Raw genomic sequence first — 23,213 nt, 5'->3', positions numbered from 1 at the left:
CACACTCACCATTTCTAGGTTTCCTGGGTCTCCCCGAATCCTTCCTAAGACTCCCACGACCCGTATAGATCACAGCACAACACAGCCTGCGGCAGAGGAAGAAGACCACTAGGGGAAGATAAGCATCCGGAGCAAAGCCAGAGCGGTTAGCTACAGCCCTTCCGTTGAGGGGCGTCACCCCACCCACAGGCCCCAGCGACCTCCCTGATTGGGCAGTTCCCAAGGCCTCGCCCCCTCGTGCCTGAATGACAGCGGGGCGGGAGGACGCTTGGCTCTGGCGAACAGGCTTCAGCCGTTGGTGGGTGACCTGTACCCGCGGGATTATTTGAATTTAAACAGAGTTTATTCCTGTCCTAAGGCTGACTCTGTAGTCTTCCCGCAGCTTGGTCGGAACGCGAGGTCACAGGTGTGCACAGGGAATTCCTCATTCAGTTTGAAGATGAAGCAAGTATAGACAAGAGGGCGCCCAGACCAGGACAAACTGCAACAAGAAGGCTTGGTGTAACTGGAACTGTGACCTTTGTTTAGAAACGTAGCCACTTCAGTGTGACATCACTATCTGTAATAATGAGTCAGGCTCCGTTTTTTTGGTTTTTTTTTTTTTTTGCGGTACGCGGGCCTCTCACTGTTATGGCCTATCCCGTTGCAGCGCACAGGCTCCGGACGCGCAGGCTCGGCCGTGGCTCACGGGCCCAGCCGCTCCGCGGCATGTGGGATACTCCCGGACCGGGACACGAAACCGTGTCCTCTGCACCGGCAGGTGGACTCTCAACCACTGCGCCACGAGCGAAGCCCTCAGGCTCCGTTTTAATCTTTGAAATTTGACAGCCTTGAGACTTCTACCCATCTCTTCCCCACCCCCACTCATTTGAGAAGAATCCCAGAGCGTTTGGCTCCAGTGGGGAGTTTGAACCCCACAGTCCTAGCTGGGGGAAGAGCCTCTTCTCTAAGCAGAGGGTGTGAGATGTGTCATTAAACTATCAGGTTTCATTAAATTCACATTTTACACTGGAAGGAAATTTATTTTAGATCAATGTTAGCTTGTGTCCCTAGAGAATTTTGAAATGTAAAAAGCTATAAGATCCCTAAAGCAACTGAATTCCTATTTTCACTAAAATAACAAAAAGAACAATAACAAACCGTAATGTAAATGTGAGATGCACCTGGAAAGTCTTTTTACCCCTCCAAGCTCTACTTCGAGGTATAACTGACTAATAAAATGGTCTAATTTGAGGATGACAATACGATGATTTGAGATACCTATACTGTATTGTATAAATGAAATTTGCTAAGAGAGTGGATCTTAAGAGTTCTCAACACACACACACACACACACACACATACACACACACACACATACACGATAACAATTTGAGGTGACGGATGTGTTAAATAACCTGGAAACTCTTAGATGCCTAAGAGCCTGAATTGCTTGCATTGCAAAACTCTTAACGCATTTATCCACTTATTTGAACGCTTTATTGAGATACAACACACATACTATACAATGGACCCTTTAATGTCTAAAACTCACTGGTTTTCAGTGAAACCGAATTCCCCTAAAACAAAGTTCCCTTACTGAGTTTATGATTAATCTCTTTATCCAAAACTTTATTCCCTTTCTCGTCCCCTCTGACCTAATCAACTAGAGTCAAATTGCTGTTGTAGATAACATCGTTAATGTACTAAAATTGTTATTACAGATATCATCATTAACGTACAAACAGAGGTTGTTTCTCCAGGGCAAGATAAGCTAACAGACCTGCAAGCCATGGACCACCTGGGCTGGGAATCATACAGGAGAGACATCCTGACTCCTGAAGCTATCATTAAGAAATGTCACAGAAGTGTCACAAGATGATGGTTAATCCCAGCCTCTTTATTCTTCCCCTTAAAAAAAACCTGAACTCAAAGACCAAGCTGGAGTGGATCTGAGACTTGCCTCCCACTCCCTTGCTTGGAACCCTTCAAATAAACCCTTACTTTGCTACAAACACCCACTGTCAGAGCTTTCTGTGCTGTGGGCACATGAGCCCTTGTTCATAGCATCAGTTTATTCACAGGTAGATTCAATAATCACCACTACAGCCAATTTCTGAACATTTTCCTCACCTTAAAAAGAAACTCCTCTGCTCTCTTCTATTCCCTAGTGGGAACAAATCAAACAGCTATCTATCCAGTGATTTATATACAGGAAGTGCCTCTGGGGAAAAAAGAATGCAGGTGACCAAGTGTAATCTCCTTGTAAATATACTGAAAACTGAGCTCTTGGTAAATAGACTAATAACCTTTGAGAGAGAAGAGTCCTCACCAAAAGAATACTTTTATTAGGACATTTCTGGTTTAGTATTTTTTATGGTAAATAAATCATAATCACAGATTTATAGAAGAGCATGACTACTTAGAAAATGCCACATAAACTACTCAACTGAGTGTAAAATGGAAATTTATAGTGACCTGAGTTAAATCAATCACATTTTCACTCTGGAAACTGGGCTCAAGGGACACACAAAAAAAGTTGACAACGAGATATAATTTCCCTGATCACTTGACTTAAAATTGCAACTCACTGCCAAACCCATTTCTGATTCACCCTAGTCTTCTCCAGTATTTTTCATAACGCTCACGATTTCCTTATGTAGTGTGTAATTTATTCTTCATTGTTTATTGTCTGTCTCTCTTCATTGGAATATAAGATGCATGAATAAAGGAATCTATTCTTGCTTCATTGATTTATACTAAACCCTTGAATAGTGACAAGTGTGCAACAAAGTGTTAACTGAATGCAGACTGGAGCTATTATGCATCATGTGCAAAATGAAGCTATGGGAATTCAGATTGGGGTTAAGAGATTGCATTTGTATGAATTATAGAAGTTAAGGAGAGAGAGGGCTTCCCTGGTGGCACAGTTGTTAAGAATCCATCTGCCAATGCAGGGGACACGGGTTGGAGCCCTGGTCCGGGAAGATCCCACATGCTGCGGAGCAACTAAGCCTGTGCGCCACAACTACTGAGCCTACGCTCTAGAGCCCGCGAGCTACAACTACTGAAGCCCGCGCGCCTACAACCTGTGCTTCCCAACAAGAGAAGCCACCGCAATGAGAAGCCTGCGCACTGCAACGAAGAGTAGCCCCCACTCACCACAACTAGAGAAAGTCCGTGCACAGCAATGAAGACCCAACACAGCCAAAAATAAATAAATTAAATAAATAAATTAAAAAAAAAACCTCTGTGAAGAAGGAGAGAGGCAGGAGGAAGACAAGAAAAGAGATAAGACAATATGAAAGAAAAGGAAAAAGGAATTGATGGGAATGAGGAAAAGGAGAGGAAAAAGTAGAGTATAGGATTAACTCATCTCTAGAGATCTTTTAGTTCTTGTCCTTATAATCATTGGTTGTTTATCTTCTTGGATCTCTAAGGAATTCTCTAAGAGACCCCTATACGTAACTACACTAAACCACCTATTTCCCAAACATTTAAAAAGTGGATTTCCAGTTCCTGACACACAAAAAACTCTCATGAGAAAGAATGAATTCCCTGAAATCTACTACAAAATATTTTAATCTAATTCAATAGTAACATGAACAATAATCACAGTAAAATCATTTTGATGACAAACAAAAGTATTCTCATTTTTTAAAAAAATGAATGAAACCTTTTCTTTAAAATGAATGAATCTTTCTTTAAAGGTTGCATTCCAATTTTTATAAATCTGATACTTTTGGAGATATGTGTATTTTTAAAATTTCCAATAAAATTATGAAAATATAATTGAGAACACTAGTTCCTTGGTAACACATTACTTCTAGTCCACAACAGCTATAATTAGAGTTCACTGTTCTCCTTTTGACCTTGCAGAAACAATAAATGTTAATGAGGCACTCATTTTTTGTGTGGAGTTGTTCAGCAAAAAAAAACACAAAAAACCATTAAAAATTCACCTGCTAACATCTGTGGTGCCCACAGACTTTACACAGAGTTGAATGCCTTACTCTCAATGATGCACAAAATATTCCTATGTTGACAAAATATAATCTTGTAGCTCCAACACCTTGTTATTAAAAACAAGATAATAAAAAGATTAAAAAAAAAACTCCTCTGCTCTTTAGCTATCACTCCCAATGTTCCCAATTTCTTCCTCCAGTCCCCATGCCTAGACAACCACTAATCTTTGTATCTATATAGATTTCCCTACTCAAGGCTTTCAAATGAATGGCATTATATAATATATGGTCTTTGTGATTGACTTCACTCACTTAGCATGATTTTTTCAAGGTACTCCCATGTTGTAGCATGTATCAACACTTCATTTGTATTTACGGCCAAAAAATATTCCACTGGATGAATAAAACACATTGCATTTATCTATTCATCTATTAATGTACATTTGGAATTTTTCTATCTTTGGCTACTATGAATAATGCTGCTATACAATTCATGTACAGGGACTTCCCTGGTGGTGCAGTGGTTAAGAATCCGCCTGCCAATGCAGGGGACACAGGTTCCAGCCCTGGTCCAGGAAGATCCCACATGCCACAGAGCAACTAAGCCCGTGCGCCACAACTACTGAGCTTGCACTCTAGAGCCCACAAGCCACAACTACTGAAGCCTGTGTGCCTACAGCCCATGCTACGCAACAAGAGAAGCCACTGCAATGAGAAGCCTGCACACCGCAAAGAAGAGTAGCCCCCCGCTCACCACAACTAGAGAAAGCCCATGCACAGCAATGAAGACCCAACACAGCCAAAAATAAATAAATAAATTTACTTTAAAAAAATAAATAAAATTCATGGGAGACGCAAGAGGGAGGGGATATGGGGATATATGTATACATATAGCTGATTCACTTTGTTATACAGCAGAAACTAACACAACATTGTAAAGCAATTATACTCCAATAAAGATGTTAAAAAAATTCATGTACAAGTTTTTGTTTGAACATGTGTTGTTATTTCACTTGGGCATATAGGTAGAGAGAAATTGATGGATTATATGGTAATTCTAGGTTTAATATTTGAGGAACAGCCAGACTGTTTTCCAAAGTGACTGCACCAATTATTATTTGCACCACTCAGTTATGAGGGTTCCAGTTTCTCCATATATCCTCAACAACACTTGTTATGATTCTAGTTTTTTGATTCTAGCCATCCTAGTGGCTATGTAGTGATATTTCATTAGTGGGTTTTTTTTCCTTTTTTTTTTTTTTGGCCATACCACGCAGCATGTGGGATCTTAGTTCCCCAACCAGGGATTAAACATGCTCCCTGCAGTGGAAGTGCAGAGTCTTAACTGCTGGACCACCAGGGAAGTCCCTCATTAGTGTTTTGATTTGCATTTCCTTGATGACTAATGATATGCAGGCTTTTTTCATAGCTCCTGGTCATTTGTATATCGTTTTTGGACAAATATGTATGCAGATCCTTTGCCATTTTTAAACTGAGTTATTTGACTTTTATTATTAAGTAATAATAGTTCTTTATATTTTTCTATATAAGTCCTCTATCAGATATATGATATGCAAAGTTTTCTTCCATACTGTGGGCTGTGCTTTCGCTCTTTTGCCTTAAAAACTTTACATTTAATTGTGGTAATATACACATATTATAAAGTTTACTTTTTTCTTTTTTACTATATATAAAATAGATAAACAAGAAGATCCCACTGTATAGCACAGGGAACTATATTCAATATCTTGTAATAAGCCAGAATGGAAGAGAATCTGAAAAAGAAAAATAAAAGCATGGGGTAAATCTATAAGCACTGATCTATATGTGCTGCAGAATGATGTAGCTAAGTTAAAAATTTCCAGTTTGCTGGGAATTCCTGGTGGCCCAGTGTTTAGGACTCCAAGTTTTCACTGCCAAGGTCCTGCATTCCATCACTGGTCAGGGAAAAGAAAATTTCCAATTTGCAGTTATATATATATATATATATATATATATATATATATATATGTTTCCATCATGGTTACCTCTACTGAGTAGGACTGAGGGTGCTGAAGAATGGTTAAATTTCTCCATACTTTGAAATGTTTATTATGTATGACTTTTTACACTTAATTATTATTTTTTTAATTTTAATTTTTTAATTTATTTATCTTTTGGCTGCATTGGGTCTTTGTTGCTGCACGCGGGCTTTCTCTCTAGTTGCAGTGCGCGGGTTTCTTATTGCGGTGGCTTCTCTTGTGGAGCATGGGCTCTAGGTGTGCGGGCTTCAGTAGTTACGGCACGCGGGCTTCAGTAGTTGCGGTGCACGGGCTTCAGTAGTTGCGGCGCGTGGGCTTAGTTGCTCCGAAGCATGTGGGATCTTCCCGGACCAGGGATTGAATCTGTGTCCCCTGCATTGGCAGGCGGATTCTTAGCCACTGCGCCACCAGGGAAGTCCCTACATTTAATTTTTAAATGTTTAATTAAGCAGGTAATTCATGACTACCAAAAATAAAAATAAAATAATAAATTAGTCATTTGACTATAAAGTATTAAAAATAAAATATGGGTACTTTATTTTGTTTAGCATGATGTTTATTTTGTATATCAACTTTCAAAACCTCAGCCTGAGACATAGAGGTATGCCTGAAGACTCACTCCTGGCATGTCTTCTACCATTGGCGACTAAATTCCCCATGCTCCTGTAGATAATGATGTGATTTGTTGCTTATAAGTCTTTTCAGCACTTATGTAAAAGGAAGCTTAAATTGCTTCTTTTAACTTATTTAAATTATATATATTTTTGTTTCTTCCTCTTGAAATGCAAAGGTAATGTGGTTTACATTTTGAAATATGCTTGCTTTCTTGTTCATTTAAAATAAATCCTGGAAATTCCCTGGTGGTCCAGTGGTTAGGACTCTGTGCTTTCACTGTCAAGGGCCTGGGTTCAATCCCTGGTCAGGGAACTAAGATCCCTCAAGCCAAGCAGCTCCGCAAGCAAGCAAGCAAGCAAGCAAGAAATAAATAAATAGATAAATAAACAGATAGATAGATAAATAAAATCCTAAATAAATAAATAGATAAATAAAATAAATCCTGTACATGTTTTCCTAACAATGGTGGTGTGCTACCAGCACATGTGAGCAAGAGCACTGGAAAGCTGCTGCTACAATCCCTAACCAGGCCACTCCTAGTCTGCAATGGCACCCAATGGGCAGCAGGATTAGTTAATCTCCAGGCAATCATGCTAGAGGATGCCCTGGGCAACAGTTGACCTCATCTGCACATTTTTACAGACTTTTAGGCCATTATCATGGTGTAGGTACTTGGTACCAAGAACAATGTTAACCAAATTTTTCTAAGTGGAGATCTGATTGAAATTAAAAACTATTTATTTGAGGTTTGTTAGGGCTGCAGCCCGGGAGACACGGATTCAAGAAGCACTTGAATTGTGTTTTGCTAGACTACAGAATAGGGGTGGTTTATAAAGGCAAAAAGCTGCAAAGCTACGGTCAGTTACATAAATTGTTTGTCAAGAATTATAATTGGAGCTGACAGAAAGTGAGGGTACTTGTTATGCAAGGATTGGTTTGGGATGTGAAATGGTTGCACAGTTACCAGGGGAGACCTTGAGACAATAAGGTTGTAGCTGGCAGGTGTTGTTCTGAATATGGCTGGTGGTCCCTGGGTCTGGTTCAGTTCAAAGAAAGTTCAAGTTCTCAGTGGTAAAGAGATGTCTGAGATTAAATCCTCAGTGGCCATCTGACTCCGTTTTAGTATGCCTGAATTGTGATTACTCCATTATAATTTCAATTTGTCATCAACAACAACTCCTTATCCAAGGGTGTCTCTTCGGGATAAAGCACTCTGGGATGATCTTGCCTCATAATCACACAAACACAAAGGTCACGTATCTCTGCACTTACTAAAAATCAAACTTCAGTGCTTCATTGCAATCCTCAGGCTGGTAAATTAGTTCAAATTTCTGAAACACATACTGACACCTCAGTTGCACTCGGGAGCCCAGAGAACAACCTGGGTGAGGGAGGCAGACTTTGCAGTGTCAAGAGGGTGAGGTGCCCTGTGTTCCCACGGGAGGATGTGAGCGACTTATTTGATTGCTTTTGTGGACAGACATGGAAATGATACTATACTACAGACTGATAAGACTGTAATACAGTCATCCTTAGGTAACCAGGGGGGATTGGTTCCAGGAGACACTGACTATACCACAATCCACCGTTGCTCAAGTCCCATAGTAGGCCCTCTATATCCCCAGGTTCTGCATCCACAGATTCATCCAACGTCCAATGGAAATTTCAGTCTGAGTTTGGCTGAATGCTCCAACGCTAAACATGGGACTAGAGAGGACCGACTCTATATATGTTGAAAAAATCCGCACGTAAGTGGACCCTCGCAGTTCAAACTCATGTTTTGCAAGGGTCAACTGTACTATTCTGTAAAAGTACAATACTATACACTATAAAGTAATTATGTATATGCTAATTATATATAATATATTCTATTTACATATAGTATAAGCTAATTACATATAATGCTATACTACGTACTACCTATGCTATGTACAGATAATATACTACATTTTACAGGTAATATACTACATTACAAAGTGTAATATACTACACTTTACTTTTTCTAGCTTTAAAAATTTTTTTTTTTTTTTTTAAATTTTGGCTGCCTTGGATCTTCATTGCTGCGCGCGGGCTTTCTCTAGTTGTGGCGAGCAGGGGTTACTCTTTGTTGCAGTGTGCGGGCTTCTCACCGCAGTGGCTTCTCTTGTTGCGGATCACGGGCTCTAGGTGCACGGGCTTCAGTAGTTGTGGCTCGCAGGCTCTAGAGCGCAGGCTCAGTAGTTGTGGCGCAGGGGCTTACTTGCTCTGTGGCATGTGGGATCTTCACAGACCAGGGCTGGAACCCGTGTCCCCTGCGTTGGCAGGTGGATTCTTAACCACTGCGCCACCAGGGAAGTCCTACGCCATTTTATATAAGAAAAACTTCTCAGGAGCGTGAAGAGGTGAGCGTCAGGGTCTGCAATGCCAGGAGTTATCCTGTTCCAACCACTCACGCTTCTATAATCACTTCCAGAAAAGCACCCCTCACGATGTGACCCTTCCTCACTTTATTTTCCCACTGGAAGCTCAGTGAGGGCGACAAAGGTTTCTGTGTCCTCACTCAGCCTCCATGTCCTCTGGGAGGTCTCCTCCGTATGGTATCCATCACCCCCCAGGTCTCACCTGCCCACTGAGGTCGCTCCGGTCCGCCTCACAGGCCGTCCCCACCGAGCCCTTGATCGCTGTCCCCTACTTGAACTTCCACTGATGGGGAGAGAGGCGGCCTCCAGACCTCGGACCCCAGGCTTCACAGCCACAGAGAGAGTACTTTCTGGGACCCTGGAAAGCACTGAAAGCTGTTGCAAGAGCAGGTGGGGACATGGTTCCGCCCATTTCTGCCTCTTGAGAAACCTGGAGCTTGTCCTCCGATTAAGGAGGAGGCACCACCTCCTGCGCCTGCGCACTTCAGGGATCCCAGGCCTTTCGCGTGTCTTATTTGGAGACGGTGTCGCGCGTTGCATTCTAGAGTTTTGGGAAGCAAAGGGGCCCCAGCAGCAGAGGGTCTGGCTGAGATCACCATTTCCCACAGGTCACGGGGCAGGAGATCTGCAGAGATTTTCCTGCACCAGGAAAGAGTTGTCACTAGCCTCGGTAGGGGAGCGCCAAACTCTGGAAGCGGATGCCGAGGTGAGGGACCCCCCCGGTGGTAGGCACATGTGCTACCGAAATCATAGCGTCCAGGGTTTTAGAACAAAGAGAGGATGATTTGGTAACAGTGGGGTCTGTCAGAGGGACTCTATAGCTAGGACAAGGCAGGGTGTCTCTTTTCGACATTATTGGTGGTTTTGAAAGTATTGTGAAACTGTGCTTGTTGGTACACAGCTGACCTTTATGAGACAGCGGGTAATACTGTGTCTGAGGGGCCTGAGCCTCGCACTCATGACATGGGTTCTGGGTTCCATCACTGCTTCACCTCACAGTTACCTGAGGTCACAACAGAAAATTTCCAGAGTGGGATAGTGTTTGATTTAAACATGTTTCCTAACAAGCGGTCACAGAGTACACTAGAGATGGGAAATTTAAGTTGGAAATGGTCTCAAGACCTTCTCTGGGAACACATGATGTTGATGCACAAGGATTAGATTAGGACACACCCAGCTGTATCCCATTGGGGAGGTCTGTGACATGCACCTTTGTGTCAGACCACAGCATTGCCAAGATATGACCCAAAAAACTTGGAGTCAACACAAAAGTGGACTCCAAGAGCCCTATCACTTTCTCACCAGTTATGTGAATGGCAACGAGAGCAGGTGTAGCCCTAGAAGGTACCTCTTTCCTAAGTCAGACTTGGTACCAAGAAAGTCCTGTTGTGACCCATGATCTTCCTCCATTCTAGTCCTTCCATTTCTTCTTATGAAGGATCACAGAAGGTGGAAAGAAGTGTTACACGTGTAAAAATCAAGGTTTGGGAAAGTTTAACATTCTCCTAGCATGTGAAAGCATCTTTGTTGCTTTCTATTACTTTTTAGTATATACACATACTATTTGGAGTGTAGTTGTGAAATTTTACAAATGTATAGTTATACTACCATCAAGATAGAGTATACTTCACCATCTCAAAGGAACACTCTAGTGGTGCCTGGTTGTAGTGAACCCTCCCTACCCTTAATCACTGATCTGTTTTAGCTTCTTATACCTTTGTCTCTTCCACAATGTCATATATATGGAACACCATGTCGTCTTATGCTCCCTGCTGGAAACTCTGATTCTGCATTTGTAAAAGTACGTAATTATACAAACCTTATAGTATCCTTCTGAGTTTGCAATTTTTGACATTGCCCAGAAGACTGGCACACATTATGCCTTCAAAACTGAGAGATTCCACTGTTATCAGCTATGGGAATTGAGGTAAGACCCAATGCTTAACTTTCTTCATTTGTATGTGGCAGGAATGATGGGGACAGGAGATCAAACGAGATACTAATAATTGTAAAGTCACATGTCAACACTGCTAAGAAAGCATAAATTAGTACTGAAAAAAAAGGGGGGAGCAAGTTTGGACTTATTTTGCTGTTTAATGAAACCCAAACTGTCACCTTTTACCCCATCTTCCCTAACATCTGCTGAAAGTGTAAACGTGGAAATGATCCCTGAAAACGGAAAAAATGAGCTTTGAGGGCTTTGTGAATAAACCTCCCAGCTGCTCCTCTTCTAAGAAGGCATAGGGACTTCCCTGATGGAGCAGTGGTTAAGAATCCGCCTGCCAATGCAGGGGACATGGGTTCAAGCTCTGGTCCAGGAAGATCCTATATGCCGCGGAGCAACTAAGCCCGTGTGCCACAACTACCGAGCCTGCGCTCTAGAGCCTGTGAGCCACAACTACTTAAGACCGTGCGTCTAGAGCCTGTGCTCCACAAGAGAAGCCACTGCAGTGAGAAACCCGCACACCACAACAAAGAGTAGCCCCCGCTCGCCACAACTAGAGAAAGCCTGCACACAGCAACGAAGACCCAACACAACCATAAATAAATAAATAAATTTATAGAATAAAGTTTTAAAAAAAAAAGAAGGCATAGAATATTTCCTGCTCTGAGGAAATATACCTCCTTTGCCACCACATTCAGATATTACTCAAAATGATACCCTCTGTCTGCAGCTCACCTCAATTATTCCTTGGGTAACTGCCCTCTAAACATCCATAGTTACTTTTGGTGTTTCAACCAGGAAATCATATTGGACTTGCACAGATATCACTCTACTCATAGGAAAGTGCATGATGAGCCACAGTTGTGCAGATGACCTTTACTCAAACCCAAAGGAATACCTTTAAAAGATGTATTCACTTGATGTTAGTCTGTGTTCAATTAATACATTTTATTTAATCAATAAAACTTGAAGCACAGTATGAAATTATATCTAAGATACAATAAAGAGATAAATATCAGAAAGAAATAAAAATATTCCAATATAATACTGCATGTATTAAAAATTGTTTCTTTTTTCATTTCCAGATCGTGTGCAGTAATAGTCATGAGGTGTGTTCTTTTATTTCAGGTGAGTTCAAATCGATTTCCAGGGCTTAGACTTGCACTCCTGAAGTGTTCAAGTATGATTATATTCAAAACAATTTTTTTGCCATGGAAATAATAATTAACTTTTTTCTTTTTATGGAATGTAATATTCAACAGATACTTATGAGTTTTCTTGTTGAGCTAGCAAAATTCCTATAATTTTCTTTTCTCTTTTCCACATAAACACTGGGTTTGAGTGAATTTGCTGGATTGTTCACTTGGTTTGTGTATTTAAAATAGCAGTGGTGGTCCTAGCAACTCCAGTGGGAGTAGAGGCCCTGAGGCCAGTGACTCCAAGCTAAGGCCCCCTTGAGCCTGCGAAGGGAACTGCTTGAAGGCCTAGTTGGTTCTTCCCAGGGAGCCTCTCCCTGCAGGTGTCCTACCTGCTCACACCCACCCTGGAAGGAGCCTTTAGGCTGAGAGAAGCTACAGAGCCCTGGAAACTGGGGATGCACATGCACTTGTGGGGATGGGGGCTAGGAGGAGAGAGAGGAGTGGACAGGGAGGTGATGCCCTTTCTGAGGTTTTAGCTGTAGTTCCCTTGGGCCTTCTTGTAGAAAAAGGTTGGAGTTTTGCATCCAGTGTAGCTTCACTCAGAGTGTAACTTGTATACGTTAAGAAAGTCACGGGGGCTTCCCTGGTGGCGCAGTGGTTAAGAGTCCACCTGCCAATGCAGGGGACATGCGTTCCAGCCCTGGTCCGGGAAGATCCCATATGCCACGGAGCAACTAAGCCTGTGCGCCACAACTACTGAGCCTGCACTCTAGAGCCCGCGAGCCACAACTACTGAGCCCACGTGCCACAACTACTGAAGGCCATGCACCTAGAGCCCATTCTCCGCAACAAGAAAAGCCGCCGCAATGAGAAGCCCGCGCAATGCAACGAAGAGTAGCCCCCGCTCGCCACAACTAGAGAAAGCCCATGTGCAGCAACAAAGACCCAATGAAGCCAAATTAAAAAAACAAAAACAAAAAAAAAACCTTTAAAAGAAAAAGATTAGTAAATAGTAAAATATAGTCTATATAAATTTCTGTTTTACATACAGAGTTTAATTAAATCTGTAAGATAGTAAAGTCTAACTTAAGAACTTAACCCACACATCCTGGTCCCCTCCAGTGCTCTTCCTCCTGTCACCACGAAATACAGTTTTGAAAATTTCTTGAGCATCCTGTGTTTCTTTTAAACCAAGCAATTGCATATTTATCTTACCCAGGTCTGTCTGTGCAGTGAGCAGTCAAGACTCCACATTTTTAGATGTTTGACTGCTCACCCCTTAAGCCTCACCCCACCCTCTTCCCCTTGTGCCCCTACTTGGACAAGCTGAAGAGGAAGCCTGGGTGGTCTCTCCTCTAGAGCAGGCAAGAGATTTCAACCATAAGCCCTGCCAGTGCGCAGGGACTCTTGCCCTAGCCCTATGCCCAACCACAGTGAACACCCAGGCCAGGCTCCTCACCTTGCTTTCTGAAGCCATTTCAGAGCTGCTTCAGAGGCCAGCCCTCCCTCCTCCCCCAAGACCTGAGTCATAAGCTCTTTCCTACCTTCTTGGTGTGTGTGTGGGGGGGGGCACTTTGGCATCAGCCTCAACAAGGAAACCACACCTCTGCAGGTGACAATAATAATTGTCGCCGTGAGCAGCATATCCACACATGACCGCCACCTGTGGGTCTGTCTTCTCTTGCTCACCTGCTCTGCTGCCTGATGGTTGCCAGCGCTGTGGGCTGCTGGGCGCTGGGGAGCTTGTGCCATGAGCTGTGCTGCCCTTGCACTGTTGACCCCACCAGGCCTCTGTTCTATGGTTGGCTGACCAGAATTGAAAGTTTCAAGAATTTCTAAGCCTTTGGGAGCAGGGGTGTGGGATTGGGGCTCTGCTTAAAGTAGTCCTGGGTTGATGTCTGTGCCAGGATTTATCTGTGTGTTATACAGAAACTGTGACAGAGGCTGGGTTGACCCCAAAATTCCATGCGGATGGGGTTGGGAGAAAGGGACTACACCCTGTGAAAGAGGTAGCCTCATTGAGTGACGGGGTAGTCCTGAAAAAGCAGTCAGTTAAGAAGAAAAGGAGGACTTCCCTGGTGGCACAGTGGTTAAGAATCCGCCTGCCAACACAGGGACATGGGTTTGAGCCTCGGTCCGGGAAGATCCCACGTGCGACACAGCAACTAAGCCCATGCAACAAAACTATTGAGCCTGCTTCCTAGAGCCTGTGTGCCACAAGTACTGAACCTGTGTGCCACAGGTACTGAAGCCCATGCACCTAGAGCCCGTGCTCCACAACAAGAGAAGCCACTGCAATGAGAAGCCCGTGCACTGCAAGGAAGAGTAGCCCCCCTCTCACCACAACTGGAGAAAGCACACGCACAGGAACGAAGACCCAATGCAGCCAAAAAAAAAAAAAGAAAAGAAAAGAGGAAAGGGGGAAAGTCAGCCACTAGGTTGCAGGCTGAGCCCACATTCCTAATACAAGAAGGCTCACCACGACCCTTAAAGACTTCTGTTGCTGCACACCCATGGCATCCTTGTGGCACAGCCAAGGGATTAATTCAAACCTGACTTAAGCCTGGGTTCCTTAAACCCTATAATGCAACCAATTGTCATGGGGAAGACTCCTAACCTTGATGGCACTGTTTTGAGGCTCTTGAGAGGAAAAAAAATTATAAATACAAGGGTAGAGAGACACCCCTTCCCCAAAGTATATCCAGTGAAGAAGGACACAAAACAGAGTAGATCAGGAGGAAGGAAATAACAGATACAATACTAAAACAAAGGTCCACAATTTGATGCAATTGGAAATCCAAAATATACTAAAATAGTTTACACAACAAAACAGATGAAAGTACACTGCTTAGCTTTTGGGCCTCTACAACATAGGTTCAGAATTAATTTTGCTCTCTGATATAAAGTACTAATTCAGATACCTTCAAGCAGTTAATAAATACTAGGTCTCAAAGTACAGATCTACTTGAGATCCCACTAAATTTAAGCAAGATACCTCTGATAATCTTAGGAGCACTAATGAATATAGAGGACAAAGTTTCTCCTTAACCATCAGAACCATGGTTGTGCCTAAATTCTCCATGGTCACAACACCCATTGTCCTAAAATATCCCATAATGAGCTGGGAAGCTCTGAACCAATGATTCATAGATTAAAATTAAAGTTTTTGCCACTTAAAAATTGTCTTGGATTTCCCTGGTGCTCCAGTGGTTAAGACTCTGCACTTCCAGCGCATGGGTTGGATCCCTGGGTGGGGAAGTTCTGCATGCTGCGTGGCACGGCCAAAACAAAAAAAGAAGAAAAATTGGACCTCACAGACCTTACTCCCCAAATAAGTTAGTTAATATGGCCCAACATAAATTACACAGGGCCTTGATGGACTGAAAACTGTATATAAAACCTAGTTAGTGAAGGGTTAATTATTCTCCATCCTCCTTCTAACAGCCCAGTTTATCCCATTAAACCAGGAAAGAATGACACCTTACAGTGAATTAAGGCAACCTCAAGGCTGTGGTCGTACCAAACAGAACCCTATTCCTAGTCTCCAACATTATAGAAATTACCGACTCCATCTAATAAGCAATTGATAAATATTCTGATATCACAGATTTGGCTAAGTCTGTTGTGTTCAGTGCCTAGTTCAACAGCCTCTCAGCTGCACTTGGCCTTCACCGCTGAAGGGATGTGTGATACACCTTTACTGGGTTATCCTCATGGATCATTAACAGCTTTGCCCTCCCACACAATCATTACAGCCAAGATCTGAACAGCATGCTGGTTTCTCCAAGAACACAGGCAGAACATTATATTAATGACATCTCCTCTAAGGACATTAAGGACATACAAATATTGAAAAAAGAAGCTCACAAAAAGCAGATGGGACAAGGCCATGCTTATAATGTGAGTCCCTGATAACTGTTAAATTTCTGGAAATTATTTGATAAGCTGAGGCCAGCTCCCTCCCTGACACCATGAAGAAACAGCTATCGTTCCCCATAGCACCTACAACATCTACATGGTTCTTTTGATGTTCTGGAGGCAACATGTTCCGTGTTTACAAATTTTACTTGAGCCCATTTTTGTTGTTATTTGCAAGTTTGCCACCTTGTAAGGGTACCCTGCCACAAAAGGCTAAAGACTCTCTTCAATTACAAGTGGCACTCCAGTTAGTGCCCTTAGAGAATCCTTCCCTAGAGGCAGTATGTGGATGACTTGCCTCTTTGCTCTCCTTCTCAGGCCTCCTCACAGGAAGATAGCAGCCACCTCCTAAAGCTTTTAGCCTTAAAGGAACATAAGGTCGCCAAAGAAAATTTGCAGTTTGCCCGAACCCAGGTTCAATATTTAGGGCATCTGATATCAGAACATGGGTGACACATAGATCCAGATAGACTTCTAAGTTTCCTAAGTTTCATGGTTCCCAAAGTAAGCACCAATGGTGAGGTTTTCTCAGGCTAGTGGGTCACTGCCAAAACTGGATTCCAAATTTCTCTCTTATGGCTAAATCTGTGTATGTTTTACTCAACAGTAACAACCCTGACCCAATTTTATGGAAAGAACCGGACAACAAAGCTTTCAAGGCCTTAAAGAAGGGTTTGATGGGGACTTCCCTGGCGGTCCAGTGGTTAAGACTCTGCGCTTCCAATGCAGGGGGCAGAGGTTCAATCCCTAGTTGGGAAACTAAGATCCCACATGCCATGTGGCGCAGCTAAAAAGAACAAAAAAGAAAAGAATTGCCAAGAAAAGAGGTGTTTAATGAACCCACCTACCCTTGGCATTCCAATTATCAGATTCCCTTCATCCTTTTGGTATATGAAAAGGAATGGAATGCCCTTGGGGAACTCAACCAAAAACATGTACCACCATCCACCCATAGCATAGGGTTTTATAGCTAGCCAACTGGACCCTGTGGCATGGGGACACACCCCTGCCTCAGCTTAGAGCCATTATGGCCACTGCCCTTTTGGTTATGGCCATGCATAAAATAATTGTGGGATCCCTTTTAGCCATTTTTGTACGTCATGCATTTGAAGCTCCTAAATTTTCATCACACTCAACATTTCTCAGGCAGCCGCCTCACCTCCTATGAAGTCCCTTGTTAACTGCCCCTCACATAACTCTTTTACACTGTAATAACTTTTAACTCTGCTACTCTTCTCCCTTCCATCACTGATGAAGTACTCACAACTGTTTTAACACTGACGGACCACCTCCTGACTTGTAATGATGTGCAGGAAATTCCATTGGGTAATGTTGACTTCTCATGGTTCACTGATGGTTCTTTTTTTTTTTTTTTTTTTTTGCGGTAAGCGGGCCTCTCACTGTTGTGGCCTCTCCCGTTGCGGAGCACAGGCTCTGGACGCGCAGGCCCAGCGGCCATGGCTCACAGGCCTAGCCACTCCGCGGCATGTGGGATCTTCCCGGACCGGGGCACGAACCCGTTTCCCCTGCATCGGCAGGCGGACTCTCAACCACTGCGCCACCAGGGAAGCCCTCACTGATGGTTCTTATTTAAAAGGTGACAATGACAAATACTGTGCTGGGTATGCTATTACAACTCCTTTGGATGTTGTTGAGGCAGCATCTTTACCTATGGCTGCTTTGACCCAACAGGCTGAATTACGTGCTCTTACACAGGCTTGTACATTAGCCAAGGACAAAACTGCCAGTGTTGGTACTGATAATAGATACGCTTTCACAGTAGCTCGCGATTTTGCAATGCTGTGGAAGCAACGTGTCTTCCTTACTTCCGATGGAAATAAAGTTAAAAATGGCCTCTATGTTCAGGAGTTACTGAATGCAATAATTCCCCTTCCGCATTAGCTATTAAGATTCTGAGGCTTTTTTTTTTTTTTCTTGGCTGCGCTGCACAGCTTGTAGGATCTTAGTTCCCTGACCAGGGATTGAACCCATGCCCCCCAGCAGTGGAAGCGTGGAGTCCTAACCACCGCCAGGGAATTCCCCAAAGGCATTTTAAATTTGACTCTCTGAAGCTAGGGAAAATCACCTTGCTGATATTTCTGCAAGGAATGCTGCCCTTAAAGGGATCTAGAGCAGCCAAATGTCTGTCATAGACCAAAGGGATATTTGCCCAAATAATTTAGAAAAACTGGCTAGACAGGCCCAACAATTGGTCTCAGAAAAGGAAAAACAAGATTGGAAATTCAACAACTTTTGGGTTGATAAAAAGAGAAAGCTCTTGTTTGGACCAAATACCAACCCATTCCTACCAGAGATTCTAAAATTCCCACTCCTTACCACTATCCATGCATTAAACCATTGGTCAACTGACAAAATGATATCCTTCATCACTCAATATTCGTGGGGAAACATTAACAAGTCCACAAAAAGTGCCTACCTCACTTGTCCCACTTGTCCAAAGCATAGCCCAGTGAAGCCTGTCTGTTTCGCCAATAAACATTTAAAACTGCGTAATGGGGATTTCCCTGGTGGCGCAGTGGTTAAGAATTCGCCTGCCAATGCAGCGGACACGGGTTCAAGCCCTGGTCCGGGAAGATCCCACATGCTGCGGAGCAACTAAGCCCATGTGCCTGTGCTCTAGAGCCCACGAGCCACAAGTACTGAGCCCGAGTGCCACAACTATTGAAGCCCACGTGCCTAGAGCCCGTGCTCCGCAACAAGAGAAGCCACTGCAATGAGAAGCCCGCGCACTGCAATGAATAGTAGCCCCGGCTCACCACAACTAGAGAAAGCCCACGTGCAGCAACGAAGACCCAATGCAGCCAAAAATAAATAAATTTATTAAAAAATAAAAATAAATAAAACTGCCTAATGAACCATTTGAGGCCAGCAAATAGATTTCATGCAACTTCCTGTCTAATGGATATAAATATGTTTAAGACATGGTCTGTTATGTTTTCATACTGGACTGAAGCCTTCCCTTACAGACATGCTACTGCCTCTACTGTGGCTAAAATCCTTTTGGAAAAGATTATCCCTACCAGGGGAACTCCTCAAATTTCACAGTGATTGAAGAACCCACTTTACTGGTTAGGTGCTTTGACAAGTCTCTGCTGTTTGACAGGCAACACTGTCACTGTGCTTACCACCCTCAATCGTCTGGTTTAGTCAAACATACTAATGGTATTAAGACTCAATTGGCAGAATTTGTTGAGGTCCTACAAATACCTTGACCAAACGCACTGCTGTTAGTTCTTCTAAATCTCAGACCCACCCCTTTTGGAACTCATAAACTCTCACCCTTTGAGACAGTCACAGGACACCCAACGCACTTGACCTACTGCTTCTTTTGACCCACAACTGATAAAAGGGGAGATGCTCCAACACTGCAAAGGCCTAATTGTTTCTATGAAAAGTAATCACGTTTTGGTAGAAGAGTCTTTTTACAGTGTACCCTTGGGAAACAAAGACCTTTAAGTATCACATCTTGCAACCTGGAGATTTCATTTATTCAAAAATACACCTCCAGAAGAACTCTCTTCAACCTCATTGGAAACACCCCTATCAAGTACTGCTGACCAACCCTTGTGCCATCAGGTTCCAAGGAATGGACTCTTGGATTCACGTGACACATCTGACACACCTAAAGAAAACATCAAACCCTGACTGGAGCTGCACATCATCTGGTGACCTGCAAGTAAAGATTTCCCAGAATTGAAGCAGACAAGATTTGATGAGACAGCTTTCCCAAGATATCAGGACCAAGTCTGCTGGAAGTTTGTTGCCAAACCCTTGATGATGACATAACTCTTCAGATGACAGCCAATGCTTATTATCTTAATAACATATGGACTAGATAAAAAGTGCCTGAAGGTTCTCTCTTACCCCTTCTTGTTACTCAAATGTGACCTTAGTAGGTTTCTTATCTGGTCACTTTCCCTTTGACATGAGATACTAAACCCAGGAAACCCTGACATTGAGGGAAAAAAGCTGCTGAAACTATATAGAAAACCTGACTCTTGATCAGTGATGCTTTCAGAGAAAGATTTTCATCAAAAGGGGAAAATGGAAAAAATGAATACACAGAAACCTCAAATAGAGTGGGCAGACCACAAGGGGGAGCTCTCACATCCTGCAATGACAGTAGAGCCCAACAGGAAAGAAGAAAGATACTTCTTTCCTGGCAAGGACTCAGCCAATGAAAAGTTACTGATGCTCTATTTACTAGAGCCCTTCCAACTTTCTTTTCTGCTCTACACAAGTGTTCACCTTCCCTTGCTGTGCAGGAACCTGCAATGTGACTCACCATGTTGCAGACCACGAGTTGCAGTGCTCTGCTGATCCTGAATAAACTCACCTGGGCTAGAGTAGTATCCTGTAGTCTATTTGTTTCAGGTCAAGAAGGTAAAAGGTTAGGTTATTGATTTGCGATCTCTTGTTAACATAGGCATTAATTGCAAATAGAAACATTTCTATGTACTATTTTAATGCAAACTATAAACTTTGACTCCTTAGGCATGATATAATTTTCCTCATTATCTCTAATTATATATTTTTTTGCTTTAAAGTCTATTTTGGGGGCTTCCCTGGTGGGGCAGTTGTTACGAATCCCCTGCCAATGCAGGGGACATGGGTTCAAGCCCTGGTCTGAGAAGATCCCACATGCTGCGGAGCAACTAAGCCTGTGCACCACAACTACTGAGCCTGCGCTCCAAAGCCCGTGAGCCATAACTACTGAACCTGCGTGCCACAACTACTGAAGCCCGCGTGCCTAGAGCCCGTGCTCCACAACAAGAGAAGCCACCACAACGAGAAGCCTGTGCACCTCAACCAAGTGTAGCCCCATTTGCTGCAACTAGGGAAAGCCCGTGTGCAGCAACCAAGACCCAACACAGCCAAAAGCAAATAAATTAAATAAAAAATAAAGTCTATTTTGCTAGATATTTTTATAATCTCTCCAGTTGTGGAATCATACTCCCCTAGACCTCATTGATTCCTCCCATGGTGGTTCCACCTTCTTAACTGAACCCTTTCTCCTTGACATCAGTGTCTAATTTGCACCCATGAGATTTTAATTTGTGGAGATGACTGGCAACACTGCTGGTGGGTGGGCTGAGTTCTGACACGAAAATGTACACATTTTTTTTTTTTGCAGTACGCAGGCCTCTCACTGTTGTGGCCTCTCCCGCCGTGGAACACAGGCTCCGGATGCGCAGGCCCAGCGGCCATGGCCCACGGGCCCAGCCACCCCGCGGTACATGGGATCCCCATGGACCGGGGCATGAACCCGTGTCCCCCGCATCAGCAGGTGGACTCCCAACCACTGTGCCACCAGGGAAGCCCCACACTTTAAATAAAATACAATAAAACATGACTGAAGACATATTAGGGATTACACTCAGCTATGAATAATAGGAAACACACAGAACCTGCCGGATATGAGGAAGGTGCTGATGCTACACAGAAGGACTGCATCAGAGCAGTCACTGCACAGTGCAGTAGAGGAACAAACTCTCATGTAGTTCTTTTGGACTGTACCACTGTAACTGTCATAGTGGAATGGGGAGCACATAGTCAGGAGCAGTATAAACAGAACAAGGTGCTTACAAATTAGACCTTATACAAATAAGATCTAGAGAACAGGGCGCTCAGTGCTTCAGAGAATATTTTAACCATGACAGTCTAAATTTCTTACAAGGTGGACACATGAGAGCTTGCAGGAAAATCCAAACTGTATTGGATCTTTAATGTTGAATTTGGGGACAACTGTAGAAGCCTACAGCTCAGATCAAGTGGAAGTCAAGCAGTCTACGGTGGTTTTGAGGATAGGGAAAATAATGTGGAAAACGGGCTGGAAGCAAGTGTCTACAAAGGCCCTATGCTTCTGTCTCCTTCCATACAGGTGACTTCAAAACCTGACTAAATCATACTTCATTTCTGCATTCCAAGTTTCATGTAAGTTAGGCTTTGGTGACTTCTCACAATGGATCATAAGGCAACACATTCTAGAAAATGTAGTTCACGTTACTCACATTAATATAACAGGATCAAGGGACATTGCCAAATCTAAATTTTATTGTCCTTTCACACGTCTCTCTTCTTTTTTTTTTTTTCAGTCTGCGGGCCTCTCACTGTTGTGGCCTCTCCCGTTGTGGAGCACAGGCTCCGGATGCGCAGGCTCAGCGGCCATGGCTCACGGGCCCAGCCGCTCCGCGGCATGTGAGATCCTCCCGGACCGGGGCACGAACCCGTGTCCCCTGCATCGGCAGGTGGACTCTCAACCACTGTGCCACCAGGGAAGCCCTGTTTCTCTTCTTAATGTAAATTCCATAGTCCAAATCCCAACCAAAAGAAATGACAAAGTGTAAAGGACAAAAGATGAAGATAATTCACAAGAGACTGCACTATGATAAACTTTGCATATTTGCAAGTATATAGCAATTATATATTCCATGGAAAATAGAATAAGGATCTTTAGGCAATAAAAAGATAGTTTTCTGCTAAATAAGGTGGAATATATATATATATATATAAAATGAATAAGGCATATCCAGTACTTGCCACAGGAAGCCAGTAGGAACAAAAAACCAAATTGGCATTTTTCAATGTTCGTTTCCTTACATATAACTTACAAAATTAGGTAAAAATTAAACCTACTTGCATACTAGAAATAAACTTCAATTCATGGTTCTAATAGACTTCAAAATAGACACACAAAAAATTACTAAATAACTAAAAGAAAAGACTACCTATTAATTTTTAAGGAACTCTTGCTTAATGAGTATCTACAAAATTATCTCACTTCAATGTGTACTTTGAAAACAAATTAGAAATCCATACTAGATAGAATCACTTTAAGAATGAGTCAATTACAAAGAAAATTTATAACATTTCTTTCATGTTGTGAATTTTCAGAGAGCATACCCATAGTACTTACATGGAGATAATTTCTTTCCAGTGCAGTTTTCATATAACTTTGAAAATATTTGTTAAAATTGAAAAGTTTCCCTAATTTTTCAGTTACAAAGTTTCTAATGTGTGTACATTTTTTTTTTTTTTTTTTTTTTTTTTGCGGTACGCGGGCCTCTCACTGTTGTGGCCTCTCCCGTTGAGGAGCACAGGCTCCAGATGCGCAGGCTCAGTGGCCATGGCTCACAGGCCCAGCTGCTCCACGGCATGTGGGATCTTCCCGCACCGGGGCATGAACCCGTGTCCCCTGCATCGGCAGGCGG

At 42.9% G+C, this 23,213-nt stretch overlaps 1 protein-coding gene across 1 annotated transcript in view; it reads right to left on the bottom strand.

Moving 5' to 3' along the window:
- The window catches only part of LOC111166770 (uncharacterized), a 40,683-nt gene extending 17,668 nt beyond the window's left edge, over positions 1 to 23,015 (bottom strand). The window contains exon 1 of the mRNA XM_022558814.3: positions 10 to 23,015. Coding sequence (XP_022414522.2) covers positions 10 to 12 — 3 coding nt within the window. The 5' untranslated portion in view covers positions 13 to 23,015. The remainder of the gene's footprint in view (positions 1 to 9) is intronic.
- Positions 23,016 to 23,213: the final 198 nt, after the last annotated feature.

This window comes from Delphinapterus leucas, unplaced genomic scaffold (genome assembly GCF_059928025.1).
Source record: "Delphinapterus leucas isolate spDelLeu-1000000601 "Yukka" unplaced genomic scaffold, BTC_Dleu_Yukka2 spDelLeu_asBTCV2_sq25, whole genome shotgun sequence".
Classification (NCBI taxonomy): Eukaryota; Metazoa; Chordata; class Mammalia; order Artiodactyla; family Monodontidae; genus Delphinapterus; species Delphinapterus leucas.
This window is presented reverse-complemented; position numbering and strand designations above follow the sequence as displayed.